At 36.0% G+C, this 22,916-nt stretch overlaps 1 protein-coding gene across 3 annotated transcripts in view; it reads left to right on the forward strand.

Annotated features, from left to right (window-relative positions):
* The window catches only part of SLC6A15 (solute carrier family 6 member 15), a 100,953-nt gene that overhangs the window by 49,097 nt on the left and 28,940 nt on the right, over positions 1-22,916 (forward strand). For 2 of the 3 annotated variants that reach the window (XR_004229990.1, XM_012550496.3), the window contains exon 2: positions 19,166-19,617. Coding sequence is in view for 2 of the 3 variants with exons in the window: in XM_012550496.3 (XP_012405950.1) it covers positions 19,317-19,617 (301 nt within the window). In the remaining variant the exon portion in view is untranslated. Of the gene's footprint in view, positions 1-3,635; positions 3,827-19,165; positions 19,618-22,916 lie in introns of those variants that run through there. The other variant, XM_012550495.2, reaches the window with a different exon arrangement.

A 22,916-nucleotide genomic window follows, 5' to 3' on the forward strand; every position in this document is an offset into this window, starting at 1 on the left:
ATAACATCCCCAAATTATATATGGCGGTTATAACATAACTACCACACCAGATCATCTAGTCCCTAAACTATTGGAAGAAACCTACTAAGTGGTCTCAACTAGCCTCAAATATTTTCCCAATCTAATCAATCCTCTACTCAGCTGTCAAATTGATCTTCCTTAAATAGTAACCATAATCACTCTTGTATTCAATAAACTCTAGTGGTCCCTTATTGTATTCAGGATCACCTCCCACTCAAATCCATTTATTTTCTTTAAAAACTTACATAACCTGGATCCTTTCTTTCTAATCTTCTAGCTTCCCTAACTTCCTTCAAATTTCAGCTAAAGTATAGCCTTCTACAAGAAGCCCTCCCCAATTCTCCTTCATTTTTGTGTGCCTTTTTTTCTGAAACTCTGATTTATTGTGTTTATATATTATATATATTACATATTTGTGTCATATTTGTGTTACTATATTCATAATATAACAAATATGTACAACCTATACACACACACACACATATATATTGTTGGCACATATTTTTTTCATGTTGTCATCCTTATTAGACTCTTGAGTTTCTTGAGAGCAGGGACTGTTTTTTGTTTTGTTTTGTTTTGTTTTTTGTGGTTGTCTGTTTTTCTTTGTAACCCTAATTATAATGCCTAGCACATAGTATGTGCTTAATAAATGTTTATCGACTGACTATGTTTCTCTGTCTCTAAACTTCGGTGTCTATCTAACTTGTGCCTTCTATGCTATCTACAAACATATTCTATTCTCTTCTGAAAACATCACTAGATCCTGCTATCTCCTCAAGTAATTTTGCATTTATACCTATATTTATATCTATATATCTTCTGTTTTATGGGCAAACTTCCAGAAAAAGCTGTCCACAATCATTGCTTCCACTGTATTCTCAGTCCTTTCAAATCAGGCTTCAACTATCATACTCAGTTGAAGCTGCTCTTTCCCAAATTGACGATAATCCCTCAACTGCCTAATCTGAAGGTCTATTATCAATCCTCTTCCTTCTCTCTCTATAACATTTCATATTATGGCTTACTCATTATCTCTTCTTGGAGATGCTCTCCTGCTCTCCATTCTGGGTTGTGACAATGACCCCTCTGGGAATCCTCCTTTACCTGTCAGACTACTCCTTTTCGGTCTTGTTTATCTTTCATTTCAGGTCCCTTAACTTTGAGTGTCATCAGTGGTTTTGTCCTGGATCTTTTCTTTTCTTTACATTCTCTGGCACCTTATGAATTCCCCTGAATTTAATTATCATCTCTATGTGGATGACTCATAAAAGTACATATCCAGCCCCATACACTCTCCCGACCTCCAGGCCCAATTTTTAATTGCTTATTGGATGTTTAAAACAGGATATTCTATAGGCACTTCAGATTCAACATATACACAATTTGATGTGTATGTATTCTCTCCTCTTACTCTGCTTTTTTGTCTCTTGTCTGTTTCTGTCTGTCTCTACACATATATGTATGTATATATATATATATATATATATATATATATAAATATGATTGTATATATGTGTCCTACTCTAGAATGTAAACTTCTTGTCAGTGAAAAACAGCTGGTTCTTTTGTACTTGTGTTCCCAGTTCTAGTTGAGTGCCTAGTGCAGAGTAGGTACCTGATAAATACATGTCTCACATGTCTAAAAAGCACTCATCTTTACTTCTTTGAGTCTCTTGTTTAACTTTTTTGGAATTCCTTCTCCGTTAAGCTTTTACTGATTTTCTAGCTGATAGCCCTTCTTCTTTGTATTTATCATATATATGTGTGTATGTATACGTATATATAATATAAATTTTCTATATTCCTATGTAAAAATCTCCAAATGCATTTATTAAGCACTTATTTAATATGCACAATTATTGAATTATTGGTGACACAAGTCACAAAGAAATTAAACAATTCCCATTCTCCAGCGTCTTACAATCTAACGGGGAGACAAATATATCCAAATGCAAACTATACATAAACAGAAATATAGAGTGAATAAATGCAAAAATTTTTTCAAAATGTAAATTTGGGAGGGAGGGCAGACACCGTGATACTAAGATGATTAATATGAACAAGCTGTCTCCACCATAGAGGGGAGGGATCTTTTGTCTTTGTATAGCCAAAGCTATAGAAAACACAATAGGTGCTTAATCCATTTTTGTGTACGATTGTTTGAGTTTTCCGAGCTCAGTATCCTTTATATGTAGTAAGCCCCGAAGAATCTCTTACTGGTCTTAGATTTCACAAGGGATTGAGATCATCCCCTGACTGTTCCAATTGACCTAGGGAGCCTAGAGAGAGAGATGCCCCTGGATTTTGTGTGTGTGTGTGTGTGTGTGTGTGTGTGTGTGTGTGTAAGGGAGGGGGGAGACAGAGGGATGAAGAGGTTGAGTTGTTCAAAGCAGGATGCTACTGCCGTCCGTCCGCGGTTGGAGCATCCCTGGTCCACCCTCCGCTCTGCGTGCCCTGTAACCAGGGCGCAGGGAGGATACTGCGGGTGGGCGCTGCGGACGTCTCTGCGTCAAGCCCGGCGGGCGGCGGACTTAGGTGCGGCTCCTCGGCTCAGCTTCGCCTCGGCTCGCCCGCCAGCTCGATCGCCCCCCCCTCCCTCCTCCCTATCGGTCCCCCTCCTCCTCCCTCACGCTGCCTTTAAACAGCCGCTTCATGGGAGGGCCGAGCCCATGTGCGCCTCCGTCACACACATACACACACACTCACACATACACACACTCGCTCATCCTGCGCTCCCTCGCCTTCACCGACACACACGCGTACACCTACACCCACAGCCACACCTACACCCACACCCACACCTACACCTGCACCTACACCCACACGCCGACCCACTCGAGCACACAAATCAGTCTCTACACGTCTACCCATTCTCTGCAGACAGCGCACCAGACGGCCGCCTGCCCACAGCAGGCAGCACCGCCGCCGGCCCTCCGACAGCCGCAGCCGCAGCCTCCTCCACCCGCGCCCCCGCCGCTGCCCCCGCCGCTGCCAGCCTGCGGGACCCTGCTGCTCCTGCCTCCGCCGCTGCCTCTGCAGCTCCCACTGCCCCCGCCGCCGCCTCCCGTGCCGCTCCCACTGCCCTCGCCGCCGCCTTCAGTGCCGCTTCTAGGAGTCTGCCCCGGACCCAGTTGCATGGTAAGGGGAGTGGGGGCCTTGGCTCCCCGTACTCTGTGCCCCAAGAGGATCGCAGAGGGCGAGGGAGGGATGAGGGGTTAGATGCAAGGGAGACAGATGATTTGGGGAGCATCAAGAGACTCCCCGGGTCCTGGGGAAGGGCGCGTGATCTTTCTGCGGAAGAATATGTGTGTGTGTGTGTGTGTGTGTGTGTGTGTGTGTGTGTGTGTACACGCTCACTCGCACGAGTATCTGTATACAAACGGAGGGGCCATGAGGAGGGTGCCTGCCTTCCATGGAAATTCCCCGCAGCATCATCTTAACGGGATATGCCAAAATGTGGTTCAGAAAAGGGAGGAGCAGGTTCTGGGAGGAATAACGGCTTGGGCTGGGCCCTCAAAGTGGGCTTAGCTTTGAATTTCCTCTATGAATCGAAAGGAGGGTGTAGTGTGCAGATGAGAGATGGGGGCGGAGAAGGGGGAAAGCCTTCTCATCCCTTATTCGCTAGAGCCAGTCTTTGCACCAACTCCAAGAAAAGCCGTTTCCTTTCCCCCCATTAACGTGGTTCCCTTTTGATGGCACCCAAGTTGGAAGACGGTCATTTCTAAATGTGTTTCTCCAGAGGGATCAGGAGGAGAGCAAGGAAAACCTGCGACTGGCCACGTTGTCAGTTTGGAGCCTGATTCTGGTGCGTGCGTGGGTGGATGATTGTGGGTGGATGGGCAGGGATAGAGGAATCAAATGTACTCCTCAATTCATTCACATTTCAGTTTAGTAGTATGTGTTGCGTGGGGCTGAAATAACTTTCAGTCTAGGAGAGAGCCCTGTGAGCTATTTTAACGCCCCTTCCATTTAAGGAATGTCCTTTGAATGTCTCGTTTGGGTAAAATTAACGGATCTCCAAGACCCCAACTCAACAGCTTTCTCCCCCCACCCCCCAAACAGATGGTTGGGGATGAAGGAGTGATGATAATTGCAAATCCCCACACATTTAAGTTTATTATAATGGTGGGTTGGAGTTTGCAGATATTTACTCGATATTAAAAGATGACTGCCTGGAACAGATGCTTTGGTCTGTTAGCTCCTCCTTCGCCCTCCTCCTCATCCCCATCCCTTTTCGTTGCATCCCTTCTCAGAGAATGGCTGGAGTAAATCTGGGCGGGATCAAGACTGGTGCACAGTGACATCAGCAATGTTTGGGTGCTTATGCAAATGAGCTATCCTCGGTTTTTTTTTTTTTTTTTAATCTTGTGATTTGTGACCCCCACTCCTTCCATTTTAAAGCCAGACCACCTTTTTTTCCTCTCTTGTTCTCAGTCGGTAGGCTTACAGGTCTGAGGAGGAAAAAGTAGATTGTAGATTCTGAATGTTTTTAGTCTGATTTTTTTTTTAAAGGATTTGCTTTGTGCCCGCCCACTGAGGTTTTGCTACGTAGGCTTTACTACGCATCATTATTATTATTTTCTGATGCAATTTTGAGTTTCTTGTGGTAATCGAAACAAAACCTTTTTTTATTTCATGATCCTTTTATGCGATCTGGTGAGACATGGATCTTTACATAATCATGCTTGTAAATGCATAAAATAAAATACAAAGGGCTGCAAATTACATTACAAAATCGAATTGAAATACAATGATGGGAATTTTATTTTTATTTTACAGTCCTCGATCCAAGTTTGCCCCACCCTTACTTAGTCTGATAATATACAAAGACATTTATATTTCACTCTGCTTTTATTTAAATTAGTTATCTTAATCAGCTCTTTCTCCCCTTCCACACAATGAACAAGATCTATATACTTGTTGCAATGAAATTTTCTTTACCATTCTTTGGTTTATTTTAAATACAGCATATTGACTCTTGTCACAAAAGTATAAAAGTACTCTTTATTTCAGTCATATTTGGAGAATCCAAGAAATGATAGAATAATGAGAACAAGACATTTTTCTTATTCAGAAATTCTTTCCCCCTAACACATACTGTATTGTTTGAGCAATGTGTTGTACATTGATCTTCGGATATGAAAAATGTTAAGGTGATTAGCGCTTCAGATTTATTATGTCCCCATAACATGTTGAAAAAAAATCTGGCTACTTAATGGAGCTAGAATAGAAAGGATAGACTTTTTGTTTAATAAGTTATTATACCTCTGAGATATATGCATTTTGAGATTTCTTTAACATACTTAGTAGTGCCTAATTTAAATGTGTTGGAATGCTGACAAAAACTGGAATTTATTTCCCTAATACAAATCCTCTGAGATTTGAATTAGGGGAGGGGGCAGTTTTTTTTGGAGGGTGAATGTTATACATAACAGTTTAAGATTTTGTTAGTATTAATTTTGCCCTAGATAAATTCAAATAGAAGCTCTTTGAGGACAGAGACTGATTTTGTTTTTGTAATTGCTGTTTTTGTTTTTCTTTGTTTCTCTAATACTTACCACAATACTTGGTGCCAGTAAGCTTTTAACAAATGTTTGTTGATTGATGGAATAAGCACCACCCCTGCAGTCTAATGGATCCTGAAATCAAGAAGTACTACTCACTATCTCTTGTCTGGATTTTTCTTTTTTCTATATACTTACAAATATAAGCTTGAAAATTTCCCAATATACCCATATGCTTATGCATATAGACTGCTCAAATGCCAACTATTTCTTGTATAGCCTGACTGGGGAATCATCAGAATTACATTATAGAGGCAGTTCCAGTTTTAGTTGTGATTTGAAACATGTTACATTTACTCTTTGGTAATTTTGAATGATTAATACTTTTGCTTAATACATTACTGCAGAGAAGGCACATATCAAGGTTGGGTAGGAGTGCAGTCTTGTTTCAAATTGAGAGGGAAATACTTTGTTTCTGTCATTTTCACTCCTTGATTTCTTTTTTTTTTTCTTACCAAATGAAACAACATTTTAAAAGTGCTTAGCACAATGCCTGGGATATAACAGGTACTTAATTCTTATTTCCTTCCCCCCTTTCCATTGTAAATTATGTTCATTTTTGCTTGTGTTTTTTTTTCCTTTGGACAAATGTTAATATTATCTGGGGCTGGGCCATCATTGTACACCAACATTAATTGACTGTTATTGCCAAATAAGATATTTTACAGAAGCACCTATGAAAGCAGATTTAAGGGGACTGAAGCACAGTTTCATTTGTCTGCAATAAAAAGATCTATAGATATTTTGACAGATTACGGCTTTGCTGGAATTTAATAGAAAACAATGTTTCAGAAATTCTGGAAAATTATATTAGGGAATAGGAGATGCTAGTGAGACAGTAGCAAGTGAATTGAAGCTGGGTATATGTTTATAATCTGTAATAGTGTGCTCCTGTGATTAAAAACAGACACATAAATGACAACACTGGATAGAAAACTGGACTTGGATCCAAACTCAAGACACTAACTGTGTGAGTAGGCAAGTTACTTCTTTTCAAGTGTCAAGTCCTCTTGTCTTTAAAGTGAAAATAATACCCCTCAAGATTAATGTAAGGATCAAATATGATGATATAATGACTTAGAAAAACACATTGATATTAAATAATGTTCGAGTATATTTTTGTTCATTTTGTTAAATATTTCACAATGATTCCAGCAGAGTGCAGAAGTAATTGTCCATCTGGTGTTTGACGCCTCTGTCTTAATCACTTTTAAAACTTTGAAGTCCTATATATCGTTGCCTACTGTTTATCTGTTTTTTTCTGTCCCTTTGTCTTGGCCTCTGTCTCTTTTTTAACAAATTATTTATTATCATGGGATGTAGTCTTTAAGTAGAAAATAAACAAGATATCATGATAAACAAGATAGTTTAAAATGAAATTCTGGTGTCCTAGCAAAACATCTACTTTTTTTTTCAATTCAATTCAGCTAACATTTATTAAATGCTTTCTATGTTTAAGGAACTGTGTTGGGTATAAAAAATGACCCCTTACATTCAAGGAGCTTGCATTCTACTAGGGAATCTGGATACAATCTGTTCATTGATAATTAAATGAAAGGAGATTTTAGTTGGAAGGAAAACCATTTACAGATTTGGAGGGAATAATTGAGAAAAGGTTTAGATGGGAAGTAGACTAAGCTAAACAGAATATTAAATGAGGAATTGAGGTGAAAAAAGAATGAAGAAAAAGAAAAAAGAATGCTTTCCAGGTATAAGGGAAAGCCCATAAGGGCTCATAGGCAAGGGATGTAATGGCAAGAAAAGTTGATTGTCCAGTTTGATTGATGTAAGAGATAAAGTGGAAAGAGATTAGAGTATTTTATTTATACTGATTTACCAATTACTTCTCTACTTACTCCACTACCCACACGTGTAGGATTGGGCCAATATTTTTATGGATGTCAACTTATTATTTCTCATAAGGGAACTTAGAGATAAAAAATAAATTTTAAATAAATCAGATTTTGAATGAAATCTCAGAGGTCATCTAGTTAAACCCATACCTAAACATGGATCTCCTTAACAGCAAATTTAACAAATGCTCATTCTTCGTGCTCATTCTTCCTTTCCTTGAAAATCCAGGTGTAGGGTTGTAACTGAAGAAAAGTCCACTTCTCTATGGAATCCCATGGACTTTGGATATTCCGGATGTTTTAGGCAACTTTTTATGTCATTATCTACTAGTAGATAGGTAGATTTTTAAATAAATAGAATTCTGAGCCTGAAATCAGGAAAACTCGAGTCCAATTCAGTGGCAGACACAGTGTGACTATGGGTAAGTCATTTAATCTTTTTTCTCCCTGAGTTGAGTTTCCTCAACTGTAAAATGAGTATGAGTAGAATAGCATCTACTTCCCAGGATTGTTTTAAGTATAACATGAGTTAATATTTATAATGTGCTTAATATAATTCTGGCATGTTCTAGGCACTATATAAATGTGCTACCTATTATTATTTGTTCCTTTGCGACTTTTACCCACTGCTTTTAATTCTGTGATCCAAATGGAACTTGTTCTGTGCCCAGATTCCACATGACACTTTCTCTAGACACCTGGGTATTCTATAAGTTAAAACTTCTTATGGTGTAGACTACACTCTGCTCTTTCGGACTCTCCCCCTGAATGCATTATTTTTTTCCAGACTCCCTGTTATAAGATACTAAGGTCAGCCAGGTCTTCATTCTTATTACTATATTCTGGACTTCTGATTTTCTCTCCATCTTAATCTATTTAAACTTTCTTTTTTAGATCTTCTTCCCTCAAAATTTTTCTGTCATAAGAATTCTTAAAAAAAAAGAATCTGTCTTCAAATGTGTGCTTTAATATTGGAATAATCTCCAGTTATTATTTATTATTAGAAACTTTATTTATGCAAGTTCTCTTTGATTTTCACAGTGATGATGAAGGCAATAAAGAAATTCTAAATTTAATCAGCTCTTGGTATCAGATAGTAATGATTGTATGTCAGGGAAGCTGTGATAAATGGAATCAGTGCTTTGTAACTCAGAATCAGTGTTTTATAACTCTCAAATCTGCCCATTTCTCCACTCACAATGTCTTTACCTTTGCTTGGGACTACTGGTATAGCCAGTACATCATCTTTCCTCTTCTAGCCTTCTAATAATTTCAAAATTATTTTAAGACATGGTCCTCTCCTACTCAAAATTCTTTTGGTGGTTTCTTATTTGTATCTAGTGACATTTGAGTACTTTGATAACTGGCTCCAATCTACCTCTCCAATCTTAGTTCATATACCTTTTAGGTATTCAGGACACTCTTTTGGCCAAATAGTATTCCTAGTTGTTCTGTCAAGTCAACATTCCATTGACAGGAAATAAAACTAAGTGATTATGCAGTATCTTACAACATAAACAGTTAACTGAATGACTATAGTGGGATTTTGAAGCTTATTATTTGCCATGAGATTATCTTAAAACATTTAAAGGATAGTGAGTAACTAAATCTAATGGACTAAATAGGCAGTTAGATGGCATAGTAGAAAGAGAGCTGGGCCTGGAATCAGGAAGATTCAATTTTCCTGAGTTCAAATATGGCCTCAGAAACATATTAGCTATGTGACCTTGGGCAGGTCACTTAACTCTACTGCAGTTTCTTTATCTATAAACTGAACTGGAAATGGCAAATTATTCCAGTATCTTTGCCAAGTTGGGGTTGTGAAGATTTGGATATGGCTGAAAATGACTGAGCAATAATAATGGACTAAGTAATATGAGGGAGAGAGCAGAGTTTTGGATGGTTTGGAAAATATTGATCATATTTTAGGGACATATTTCATTTTCACATGAATTAAACCTCAAGGGAACTCAATATTTGGCAACATATATATATATATATATATATATATTTGCAGTTTAGTTCTATATTTGTACTTTTAAAAAGTATTATTTATCATTTTTAATTTTAACACTTTATTAATTAAATATTTATTCATTTTAAGCATTATGATCATCAGTGTGCCACAAAAATTATGATTTTTCTTTAAATATACAATTTAATTAGATTTATTGAAATCTTTAGTATGATTTTTGTCTTTGAGCCAACTATTTTTTCTTTAGGAATACCGTATCGATTTTATTTTGTAAATCAATAGAAAATAGGATTTCTAATTAATTAGTCAATTGATGCAAATAAGCAATTACTTTTCTAAGCTTTTTTTTCCTCCCAGAAAAGATCCATTTCTGAAAAGGAGACTCATTTATGTTGTCTTTTTGCTTTTTCTCCATTTTATCTTTACAGTGTAGCTAAGTCCTATCATAGTCTCCTTTGATGTGTATTAAGGATATTATGTATGATAAAGAGGGAGCCCTGGGAGGGGATTTCTTCATCTGAGAATTCCCTAGAACACAGGTGTTAAATTCAAATAGAAATAGAGGCCACTAAACCTTATGTAAGGATCCTTCAGACCACATATTGATTTAGGAAAAGACCTGTTAACATTATCTATATGCTTTTTATTTATTTATTTTTAAATATTTCCCAAATTAACATTTTAATCTGGTTCAGACCTCATTTGCAAGTGTCCTGAACAGCAATGAAGCCAAAGGCTATTCGATCTCTTAGTCCTATGGCACTGAAATAACTAGAGGTTATTGATGAAAGCCACTTTGAAGTTAGATTGCATAGCTGAACATTTTTGTCATTCAGTTGGTGCAGTGAAATCTTAAAGCATTATATAAAGGCTGTCTGCTCTTAGTATTATTACTGTTGTTGTTATTATTACTATATATAAGATCAACTCCTAGAAACAAACTTACTAATTTGCAGTACAGAGAAGGATGTGGTGTTTTCTCATCTGATCCTTGCAACAATTTTGTGAAGTAGGTGCTATTATTATCCCCATTTTACAGATGAGGAAACAGAGATTAAGTGACATATTTGAAGTTACACAGCTAATAATTGTCTAAGGCTAGATTTGGATTTTGCTCTTCTTGACTCCAGGTCCAGTGTTTTATTCATTGAGTACCTTAGCTGCAAATATGTCATTTTTTTGTTTTGAATTTACTTCCTGAAATGCTGATGGAAAATCTGACCCTGGAAATATCTCTTCTTCTTTCTCTACATCCTCTATTTTGGGAAATCTTAGCTTCTGTGATTTCTGTTTTCTCTATGCAGAGAACACCAGGCAGTCCTAATCTGTTTTATGAGTTAGTTTTTCACCAACAGTGGATTTCAGGAATCTTCACTTGAATGTCCTGGAGGCATCTCAAACTCCAAGTCTCCAAATCATTTTCTCTAAACTCTCCTCTTCTTCAAAGTTCTTAGTTTCTGTTGAGGGCACCACTGTATTTTCTGTTACCCAGTTTATAACTTTGCAGTCTTTTTGAGAGATGAGAGGGAGGGTTGACTCTTTCTCACGTTGCCCATGCAGTCAGAAAATCTTGGATTGATTTTATCTCAGGACCGTTAACTACTTTACCTACCCTCCCCACCTCTTGCCTTTTCATTGTAATGATTCTCATTGTAATGAGTTCCTAATTTTTCTGTTTTCACTTTCATCTCTCCCATCTTTGAACAGAGAAACCCAAATCATGATATGTTCTCTTGACACTGTCTCTTTGTCTCCTGATCTCCACTTCTTTATTTGTTTTTATTTCTCTCACAAATCTTGCTTTTAAAGGACAAATGTAGAGGTTACAAAAATAAACTCCAATTTGTTAGATCACCTTTTCAAGTTGTTGCCTTTATGCTAAATCCAAACATTCAAAAAGTGGAAAACTCAAAAAGGCAAGTGCTCACAAGTTGATCAGGAAAAGTGATATAAGGGTGCTCTCTTAAGAACTTTAGAATTGATTGTACAATATGGGAGAAATTGATGCCCAGGACCATCCAGCATGGCAATGTGCCCTCATTAGAGAAAGGTGCTCTATGATGAGCAAAGCAGAATTGAATTCACTTAGGAAAAAAAAAAGTGATGTGCCTAGTTAGAGAATTCACCCTAAATGTTTATTAAGGACAATTTGTGTCTGACCTGTGGTGTGGAGCATTTTGAGCTCATATTTAAAGCCTAGTTAACTTGACTCTAACCCAATAATGTCATTTTTTCCTTTTTCCAAAACAAAGGATAACCAGCCATCCAAACATTAACGAATTTTGTTAAACAGTTAGCTATGGTTTTAAGACATTAGTAAATGTTCACAAAAAACTTCTAGGCATAGGCAGCCATTGGGAGTCAAGATGAACTGGTGTAATCTTAGAACTGCCACTTAAGTGATTGGCCACATAATTATACTGAAATAGTAGAGAAGGGATTCAAATTGAGGTCTTCAACTTCAGTGAACCAGATTGGGTGTTGCTTAATAGTCAGTTAATGTAGGAGACGGGAAGGAAGTCAGGAAAGGGAAAGAGAGAGAGAGACAGAGACAGAGAAACAGTTGCAAAGTAGTATCTAATCCAGTTTTTTCTCATAATCATCTTTTTCCTTATCTATCAAGTAAAAGTGTCAAGACTAAATGATCCACAGACTCAGTTCTAGGTTCTATAATCCATAAATGTATGTAAGGTTCTATAATCCTATTGTAATCCTATTCAACATTTATTAAGTACCTACAGTCTTAAACTGAGCACTGGGAATACACTGAGTTAAAAGAGATAGTACCTGCTTTTGATGAGTTTACAATCTAAAGATTATATATACTAGAAGATAGCAGAATGGGATGAAGTACAAGCTACTTTTCCTTCTTGGTATTTTGAGGAATATAGTAGGAACCCTTATCCCTTTAGGAAGAACTTGACTTTGGGAGAAGTGTGAACACACCATAGTAGATTGATTGGAAAACTTTGAACTAGAAGCACGCAAAGTAGGTAGACAGTCTAGGCATCTTCTTTGCAAGGGAAACCAATGTAAATGAGATCATTGATCAATGGAAAGACTGGAGAGTTGTTTCAAATTGTATTAACCCAAATGTTTATAGGTCAGCATAGAAACAACTGAGTTTAGCACTCAGTCAGAAACAATAATTAGTTAAAATTGGAAACTGCCAGATGGCTCAAATTGTTAACAACATCCATCTGTAAGCTCCTTTAGTAACTAATTCTCCTTCCCACTCAACTAAATGTATTTTAATTACTTCTTGTCTTGTTTTCATATCATGAATTAGAGAGTTAATTTGAGGGCACTTTTTTTTCATGTTTTCCTTAAGGACCCAAAATTTCAAGTTGCAATTCCACTATTGTCCATCCCATCCTCTTAGTTTTTAAACTAAGTTTAAACAAGTTTTTAAACTTCTTTTATGTGTCGTATGGACTGCTATATAGTTTTAAAAATGTATAAGATTTAAAAATCACAATTGAAAGAAGTGCCAAGTTTTAGGAGGAGGTTAGGGAAAATAAAAATGCAAAAAAAATTTTTTTCTTTTTTCTCATCCAAGTCCACAGACGCCTGAAATAATCATGGATCCCTTTGTGGGGGGGGGGGGGTCAGTGGTTAAGAACCTTGATCATCCTACATATTCTTTCATGGCTTCACATATTCTGATCTCTCCTGGTTATTTTTTTTCACCTATTCTAATAAGTCCCTTCTCCATCTACTCTTTGTGAACTCATTCTTTTAAGGTAGAATGGTAGGCAAGATTGTCTCCTTGGCTCTTTTTTCTCATCTTTTCTGGTCTGTATTCTCTTCCTGGACAATGCCATTCATTTTCATCATTTCAATTATTTTACCTTCCACCTTCCACCTCTATACCAGAAATTCCTCAGCCAATCCTAACCTCTTATTTGAGTTGTACTCCCAAATGATTCTAGGCTATCTCCACTTGCATGTCATTGAGCATCTTAAACCCATTTCCCAAAGCTGAGCTTATCTCTTTTCCTAAAGCTTTTATTTTTTTTAAGTTTATATACTTGTTTCTACTGGGCTTATATCCCAAAGAGATCTTAAAAGGAGGGAAAGGGACCCACATGTGCAAAAATGTTTGTGTGGCAGCCCTTTTTGTAGTGGCAAGAAACTGGAAACTGAGCCCATCATTTGGATAATGGCTGAATAAATTATGGTATATGAATGGTATGGAATATTATTGTTCTGTAAGAAACAACCAGCAGGATGATTTCAGAGAGGCCTGGGGAGATGTACATGAAGTGATACTAAGTGAGATCATTGTACACAGCAACAAGAAGATTATATAATAATCAATTCTGATGGACAGTGGCTCTCTTCAACAATGAGATGATTCAAATCTATTCCAATTGTAGAGGTAAATGATAGCAAGCAGTTTCTCTCTATCTTAATATATTTTTCATATTAATGTTAGAATAATCACAGATCTGCTCACCTCATGTTTGCTCACTAATCTTCCTCAGCTTTTTATTGCCTTAGTTCATATGTTGTTTTTGGTATTCAGAACCATCTTGAGTCCAAACTGTATTAGGTGACTTGCTTCAGCCCTCAGCTGTCTCTGCCTCTGTTTATCTCCATGGAATCTGCCTTTCATGCCTTTGTTGACAATGTTTATGTCTGGAATGCCACCTTTCCACCCCTGAAAATACTTTCCTATATGCAATTATCCTTACTTTCTCACCTCTATTTATTCTACTTTCTCTCTCCATTCTTAATGTGCCCTCCCTTTTATCATTTTTCCCCTTCTCTTATTCCTTTCTATTTTCTTTTTCCCTTCTCTTCTAGACTTTCTCCTCACTATTTATCTTAGGTGTGTCGTACGATTCAAATGAAATAATGACTGGAAAGCATTTTGTAAATATTAAAATGTTATATAAATGTCAATTATTATTTTTAATTAATGTATTTAAAACTTAAGTACAAAATAAAAATAAAAGAAAAACATTGTCATGTTCACAGAAGAACATGAGAGGATTACAAATATAAAACAGTAAGTATTATACATTGTGTTCAGAACTACCTATCTTATCTTTGTTTCCTTATAGGTTTTTGTTGTGGTGGTCTCCGTTGTACATTTTTTATTTTATTATTTTTTCTTCCTTTCCTCCCCCCTCCTCTCAAGAAGGCTACAAGTACATATGTATATATACACACATATATACATACATGTGTATAATTGTATACATTTTATAAATCTAGGTTATACCATACTGCACTGGTTTTGTCCTCTGTTTCTCTGAAGGTGGATCTTCCTTCATAAATCCAAGTCTTTACATATTTTTCTAAATCCACCAACTCATTTCTTACACCATAGAAATATTCCAACCTTATAATGGCTAGTTATTTCAAACACTCTAAAACAATATTAATATGGCTGATATATAGTGTCATTTCCCTATTTTTCTCTTTTGATTAAATCAATTTTAAGATCAATGATTACTACTCCTTTTCTTAAACCTGATAAATTCTACTGCTGATCTTTGTTATATGTTTGTATGTATCTCATTTCCTATTTCTTCTGACTCCTCTGCTTTATTTTCTACTTCCTACCTTACCTTTCAGTTGCTTAATCTACCTTGCCTCCAAGGATCCCTTCCTTATTCTCTCTCTCCTTTTTTATACCATTCTACATACCTTATCCCATTCCTATTAATCTACATACCCTCTTTACTCCACCCCTTATCTTATTTCCTCACCCTTATTTCTTTATAAATTTAAGACTTTTATTCCCTTCTAAATGTATATATTCTTCTCTTTAACCTGACCTGTGAGTAGGGTTTTCTCTAAAAATCCTTTCATTACTCCTTATCCCCTCCAATCTCCCTATTCCCCTTGCTGTTTTCAAATTTTTTGTACATATATATATGTATTGTTCCTGATGAGAGTTGGGTTCCAGAACTACCAGCCCTTCTCCCCATTTCTCTGGGTCAGTTCTTCCTTTGCACCTTATTAGTATAACAATTACTTTTTACCTTTTCCTATAGTTTCGCTTTTAGAATCACATCATACTCGTCTTTATCCCATTCTTTCCTCTGAACTACCCAATTACTAATGACAGTCTTAGACATGTGATTTACATTTCCACATATAAAACATCAATAGTTTAACCTTATTGAGTTCTTTGTAATTAGTCTTTGATATTTACCCTATATTTCTCTTAGACTTTATGTCAAAATTTATATTAAGTTCAGGTCTTATTGCAATAAAATCCAGAAAGTCAGGCAATAGGTCTTGTTTGAGCCTAATTGTGGCACTGCTATATTTGTTTTTCTTTGCTGTTCATAAAATTTTTTCCATGATATAAGGTTTTCAGAATCTGGGTATGGTATATGTTTGATGTATGCATATATAATGTAGATTTCCCTTGTAGAATTTCTTTCAGGTGATTATTGGATTTTTTTTTTTCTATTTCTCCTCTCCCCTCTTGTTTAAAAACTTCAAGACAATTTTCTTTATTTTTTGTATTATTTTTTCAAAATTCTTTATTTTTTTATTCTAGCTTTTAAGTAGTTTGATTATTTTTAAATTTTCTCTTCTTAATCTGTTTTCCAGATCAGTTTTTCTTAGGAGATGCCTCACGTTCTCTTCTTTCATTCTTTATATTTTGTTTTATTATTTCTTGATTTTGTATAACTTCCCTGGTTTCCCCTTGCTCAGTTCTAGTTTTTAAGGAGTCATTTTTCTATGACTCTGGTTTTCCTTTTCCAACTGATTGGCTTCAACTTTACTGAAACTATTAAAAACTTTTGATATTTTTTTTGCTTATTCTGTAGGAGGTTTAAAAATAAACTATATCAACAATAAATAGGTACTCTCTTCTTTGTCTATTTTTATACTACTATTTTTCTTTCCTTTTTATTGCTAACATTTATAGAACTGTCAGGAAATAGCAGTGTCCTTGCTTTACTCCTCTATTTATTGGGAAAGTCTCTTAATTATGTTTTGTGGGACATGCTTTTTAATGGGTTATCTTAAAAGAAAGGGAGAAGAATCTCGAAGTTAATGGTCTTAGTTTTCTTGGTAAAATATGAGACTAGGTCCTTAGCTGAGAACACTCTGCCTTTCCTTATCCTATGAGAATGTGAGATGCAAAGACAAAAGAGCAAGGGATTCCATTAGAAAGGGAAGAATAAAGATAAACTGGTTCATTTTTAGGGGTATAGTTCGGAAAACAAAGAGTGTATCCTGAGAAGGAGTGATAGCCTGGAAAAAGTAGAGGGATTAGGAGTGGAGGAATAGGATTAGAGGAATAAACCATTGGAGAAAGCAGAATTCTCCATCATAGAATCTCTTGATAAGTATATCTTCCTGGTTAAAATGTCTGTTTCTTCAGAGTGAGCATTATTTTATTCTTTTTAATTATATCTTCAGTGCTTGGTAAAGTGCCTGGCCTATTACTGGTACTTAATAAATGGTTGCTAATTTACTGAGGAAGTGTAAAATTTATAGGTGATGGGAAGCTGCAGGGTGTGACTGTTCCAGTACACAACTAAGGGAAATAGAGTTTGCGTAATTAAGAATTGGAAAGCTGAAATATTTGAGAGAACTATCTATCTATCTATCTATCTATATCTGTCTCTCTATTCGTCCACACACAAATAAAATAAAAAAAGTTTAACAATATTATGGCAAGAGTTTGGGTGGAAAAAGACTATAAACTATAGATTGAACTTATTGAGGAAAAAGTGAGAATATCCTTAGAACTGGTAGGAAAAAATAATGTACAGAATTCTGGATTGGATGATTGCATTTTCGTTCCATCTTTGACCCTAACTAGTGGTGTGGCTTTGTTTTTTGTTAGGGCCTCTGAGTTCTATTCCAGTCTTGAATTAGAATATAAAATAAGTCTACTTATTTTTCTTCTTGTCCCAAAGGCAATTAGATGGACCTAGAATTAGGAAGACCAAAGTCCTAATTTCAGGCTCAGACACTTAGGAGCTCTTTATGACCCCTGAGCATGACACTTAAAAAAAAAGTCTCCTGTACAATAAAATGGAGATAACAATATAGTAGTGCCTACTTGTGAGGATGGTTGAGAATCACATGAAACCTAGCACAGTTCCAAGGTATATAACAGCACTTCATAAATGCTTCTTCTGTGTTTCTATTCTTTCCCTCCTCTTCCCTCTTCTTTTCAATCCTCCCCATCTTTTTATTGGATGGCAAACAGTAAGGAATTTCCCTGTAACAAATGCTGGATAGATGGCACGGGACTTGAGTTTTCCTTGTTTTTTACTCAAAACCTCTGTAATCCTGGATAAGTCCATTACTCTCCCTAGGCTTCAAGTAAAATAAAGGGGTTGCATAAGGCCAGAAGTGAGGCCTTTCCCAGATTAAAATGTGATTGAGTTATATTTAGCAAAATAAATAAAAATATATTTTAAAATTAAGTTACTTTGTTTAACATATATTGGATTATTTGCCATCTAAGGGAGGGAGTGGAGGGAAGAAAGGGAAAAAAATTTGGAATGCAAGATTTTGCAAGGATCAATGTTGAAAAATTATCCATGCATATGTTGTGAAAATAAAAATCTATAATAAAAATAAGTTTAATATGTGGCCCCTGGTGGGGAGAGGGGATCCTTATGTATGAATTCATTGCCTTTATTTCTCTTTGAGTTAGATCTAACTGGATTAGATGGCCAATTTTAAATATGTGGGTGTATGATTAAGCCATATAATGCTACAGTTGACACTGTAACTAACCTAGCATAACACTTTATACAGGATAGATTGGGAATTAATGTGTCATATGCTAAGTAATTGAAAAACAAGATTTAACTTGTTGCTTTTAAATTGATGCTAAAGAAAGTTTCAGAAGTTAGATTTACTGTCTTTTTGAGCCATGACTGCCTCACTGCAATAATTAGATGCTTTTCATTTTCAGGTATAAATCCTGTTTGTTAAAGCCCCAATTACTGTGGGTGTCTACAAAGACACACCCTTATAGATATGTGTAATGGAGAGTAGGATAAAAGATGCCTAAGGGAGAAGATCCATGTGAATGAGAAGAAGGTAAAACTTAATGCAAAGAAAGAGAGAGGAGGAACTGACAATGATATTCAAGCCACCACAGCATTTACTGGGGCATATTCCAAAGCAGAGTGGATAGTGGAAGTACACTGAATGATAATTTGTTTTTGTATTTTAAGTGGATTTTCAATTACTTTATTTCATATTATACTAAAAGAAGTGGGTTTTACTACCATTGCAGGTTGTTGATACCTTCTGTTGAATGTTACTTGAGTGTATCAAAAGGTGATGTGATTTACACAGGGGTGTGAGAAAAGGCTTGAATTTGGGTCTTCTGGATTCCAAGACCAGCTCCCCACTTCCTCTCTGCTTTCTGTTTTTCTTCTCTCTCTTTCTTCACTTAATTCCTCTCTCTCTCTCTCTCTCTCCAATTGTTGTAAAGATCAAATAAAATAATATTTGTGGAGTGCTTAGGACAGTGCCTGGCATATAATAGGTGCTTAAAAGATCAGCTAAATCTACCTAACTGACTATATTTATATGGTTTTGCAAGCTAAGAATGAATTTTCCATTTTTAAATGTAATAAAACTTAGAAAAGGAAAAAAAAATTCTTGCTGCTCTAGAGGGTTAGTTTAGCTTTCCAGCTTCATGCTGAATTAATCTTAGTTCAAAAAGAAATACAAAAAAGGACAATCATAATTTGAGTTATATCAACAAGTGATTGTTAAATATTTCTTATTTGAAAAATTTACAGGTATACATGGGACCTTGAACATATAAATTCAGAAACCTGCAGTCTTAATCATCGTGAATTGTTTTAAAAGTTTCTTCAGCCTTTTTCTTCATATTACCCGGATATATTTTTTGGAGAGATTCACTCCTAAACTACAGAGCCACATCTTCCAATGCCCAAAAATAGCAAGGTGGCCAAAAGAGAATTAGATGATGATATCATTGAGTCTGTCAAAGATCTCCTTTCCAATGAAGATTCTGCTGATGATGCTTTTAAGAAGAGTGAACTAATTGTTGATGATCCAGAAGAAAAAGACATGGAGAGTGAAGAAAAAGATTCTGAGAGAGAAAAAAATGAAGGTGAAAGGCCAGCTTGGAGTAGCAAGCTGCAGTATATCTTGGCACAAGTTGGATTTTCTGTTGGTTTAGGGAATGTGTGGAGATTTCCATATTTGTGTCAGAAGAATGGAGGAGGTAAGTTTATATGCACTTCTTAAATACTTTTTGATATTTAATCATCATGAGTCACAAATAGGCACATCAGAAGCCCAGAATCTAGTTGTCTCTAAGAAAAAAATTGAATTTAAATTTTTTACTTTGTAAGTAAGCATTGTTTTAAAACTTTGGAGCATTTGCATGTAGTTAGTAAAACCTACTTACAAATCAAAGATGGATTCTTGAGTTTATCAGAGGAAAGAGAATCATGGAACTGTTTAAATGGGAGCTCTAAGACTGTTCTTGGTATCCAAGAAATACTTAGATTTACGAACACCCTTGACTATTTTCTCTGCAGATAAAGCCATTGTCCCTAAGATTCTTTCTAAAACTTTTTTTGAAGGTAGTTGTAATGGTCATTCATTCTTTTTCTAGAGCTGAGTGAAGTTTCTGTAGCAAATTGGGGAATAGATTTGAACAGGATAATTCTCTGTAAATCAGTGTAATGTTATCTCTGAGTTCACAGAGCACCAAGAGAATCAAAACTAGAGATAGTGAGGAATATATAATAGTAACAGCTAACAATTTAATATAGAGTTTTGGTGTTTGCAGAGTGCCCGTCCCCATTTTACCTCAGTGGGATGTTATGACAACCCTATGAGGTATATGATATTACTTTATTTCCATTTTAACATATGGGGGATTGAAGCTTAGGGAGGTGAATTCATCTGTCCAGCATTATTCTAACTTGGTTGTTTGTAGTTTCTCAATATTTAGTTTCTAGAACTGTTTTGTTGTCCTTTCTATTTTTATTTTTATTGTTGTCATTATGTGTATATTCTTGGTTTCACTTAGTGTTACTTTGTACTGGTTCACCTAAGTATTTCCATGCTGCTTTGTTGATTATGCTCAGAATGTGCTGTGCAGTAACATTCCACTAATCATGTACTTCAAGTTTATTCTTCAGTCTGTGGGCACTCCCTTTGCTTGTGTTTCAGATGTGTTTCTTGTCAACACTACATTGTAGGATTCTAGTTTTTTATTTTTTATTCACTTTGCTGTCCGCTTCTGTTTTATGGAAGAGTTCCTCCATTCATATTCACAGTTTTGATTACTAGCTCTGTATTTCCTTCCATCTTATTTTTTCTCCTGTATATACTTTTGTTCTCTTTTCCACCCTATCAATCCCTCCTTAGTAATGTTTTGTTTCTAGCCCACCCCACCCCCAACCTGTCTCTCCTCCCTTTTCTTTCCCCTTTCTCTTCATACTTCCTTATATGGTAAGATAAATTTCTCTATCAAACTGAATAATCAAGTTATTCCCTCTTTGAGCCAAAACTGAGGAGATTAAACTTCAAACACTGCTCATCCCCCCCAACTTCTTTCCCTCTATTGTATTAGTTCTTTTTTTTTTTTTACCTCTGTATGTGATCTGATTTGTCCCATGATACCTCCCCTTTCCTCTTCCCCCAATATAATTCTTATTTTTCCCCCAACTCTTAACGTCTTTTTATTTAGTATCATCACACAAGACTCAAACCATATCCATACCCTCCATTCATGTATAACTGCCCCAATAAGAGATACAGTTCTCAATAGTTATAGGCATCATTTTTCTAATAGAGTTATAAACAGTTTAACCTTTAAATAAAATATATATTTTCCCTGTTTACCTGTCTGTGCTTCTCTTGAGTAGTGCTATGTTTGAAGATCAACTTTAGGATTTTTAGTCTATTTCCCCCAATAGAAATGATTGAAAGTCTTTTACTTCATTGAAGATCCATCTCCTCCTTTGAAAGATGACTCAAGTCTTGTTGGGTAGTTGATTCTTGGTTGGAATTCCAAGTTCTTTGTCTTCTGGAATATGATATTCCAGGCACTCTGATCCTTTAGTGTAGAAGCTAAAGGATTTCTGGGTAATCCTGACTGTGGCTCTTCAATATTTAAATTGGGTTTTGTTTATTTGTTTGTATGTTTGTTTTCTGGCAGCCTACATGTTTTCTTTCTTTTTTTTTTTCTCCTTGAGAACATCCTTCTGAAGTTTTATAACAATGTTTCTTGAAGTTTTCCTTGGGATTTCTCTTCCCAGAGGTGATTGATGTATTCTTTCAATGATTATTTTGCCCTCTGGTTCTACTATATCAGGGCAGTTTTCCTTGAGGATCTCTTGAAGAATGCTGTCCAGGCTCAGGTAGACCAATAATTTTTAAGTGGTTTTCAGGTCAGCTGTTTTTCCAGTGAGGTATTTTACATTTTCTTTCATTTTTTTCCATTTTTTTTTTTTTTTGTTTTTTTGACTGATTCTTTGTCTCACAAAGAATTACCTTCCATTTGCCCTGTTCTAGTTTTTAATTTTTCTAATTCTGATTTTCTTCAGTTTGTTTTTGTAACTCTTTTTTCTTTTGATTAATTCTACCTTTCAAAGTATTGTTTCTTCAGTGGAGAAACATTTTATTTTATTTTGTATTTGGCCAATTGTATTTTTTTTTAAGGAATTGCCTGTTTTTTCCAAGCTGTTGACTCTCTTCTCTCATATCTCTCATTTTTTTTTTTTTCTTCTTCCTCTTTTTTTTTTGACTTTTAACATCTCTTATGAGCACTTCTAAGAAGCCTCTTTGGGCTTGGGACAATTCATATCACTCCTTAGGATATCTTCTGTGAACATGTTGTCCTTCTCTGAGTTGATCACCACAATAGCCTTCTATGATTAAGATTCTTTTCTGTTTCTTGCTCATTTTCTTTCTTTCCTTTTTTCCTATTTTATGACTTTTATGGTTGGCTCTGCTCCTAGAGTACAGAGGTGCTTGTCCCAAGCTTCTTGTGAAATTCTGAGCCTCAGTTTTGAGCACAGAGGCCTCTTGTGTTTGGTGGTTTGCTCAAAGTCCTACCTGCTCTTTCAGTAAATAGCCTGGTTTCTCAGAATTTGTCTTCTGAGCTGGGGCTCCAGGCTGTCTCACCAGTCTGCTTCTCTACTGAGCCATGGCTGAGGGTCTGCTGTGATTAAGATTGTCTTACTTCTACTGGTTTTCCCAAACACTTTCTGAATTGGGCTGAAGACCCTTTTCATCCCAGTGAGCCTGACTTTTCTTGAAGTTCTTGCAGTCTATCTTGAGCTGTAAAATGGTTTCATTGTCAGATTCTGTTCAGAGGCTTGTTTTCATGTGGTTTTCAAAAGAAATTGGGAAAGTTGGAGCAGCTTCCTGACTTCACTCTGCCATTGTGGCTTTGCCCCCAGAATTAAGCCAGTGTTTTTTTTTTCTGATTCTGACCTTGACTTTCTTGCCATGAAATCAGGCTCTCTCAATGAACAATTCTAGCACTCTCAATTTTGCGGTGCA

The sequence above is a fragment of the Sarcophilus harrisii genome, chromosome 5 (assembly GCF_902635505.1).
Source record: "Sarcophilus harrisii chromosome 5, mSarHar1.11, whole genome shotgun sequence".
Classification (NCBI taxonomy): domain Eukaryota; kingdom Metazoa; phylum Chordata; class Mammalia; order Dasyuromorphia; family Dasyuridae; genus Sarcophilus; species Sarcophilus harrisii.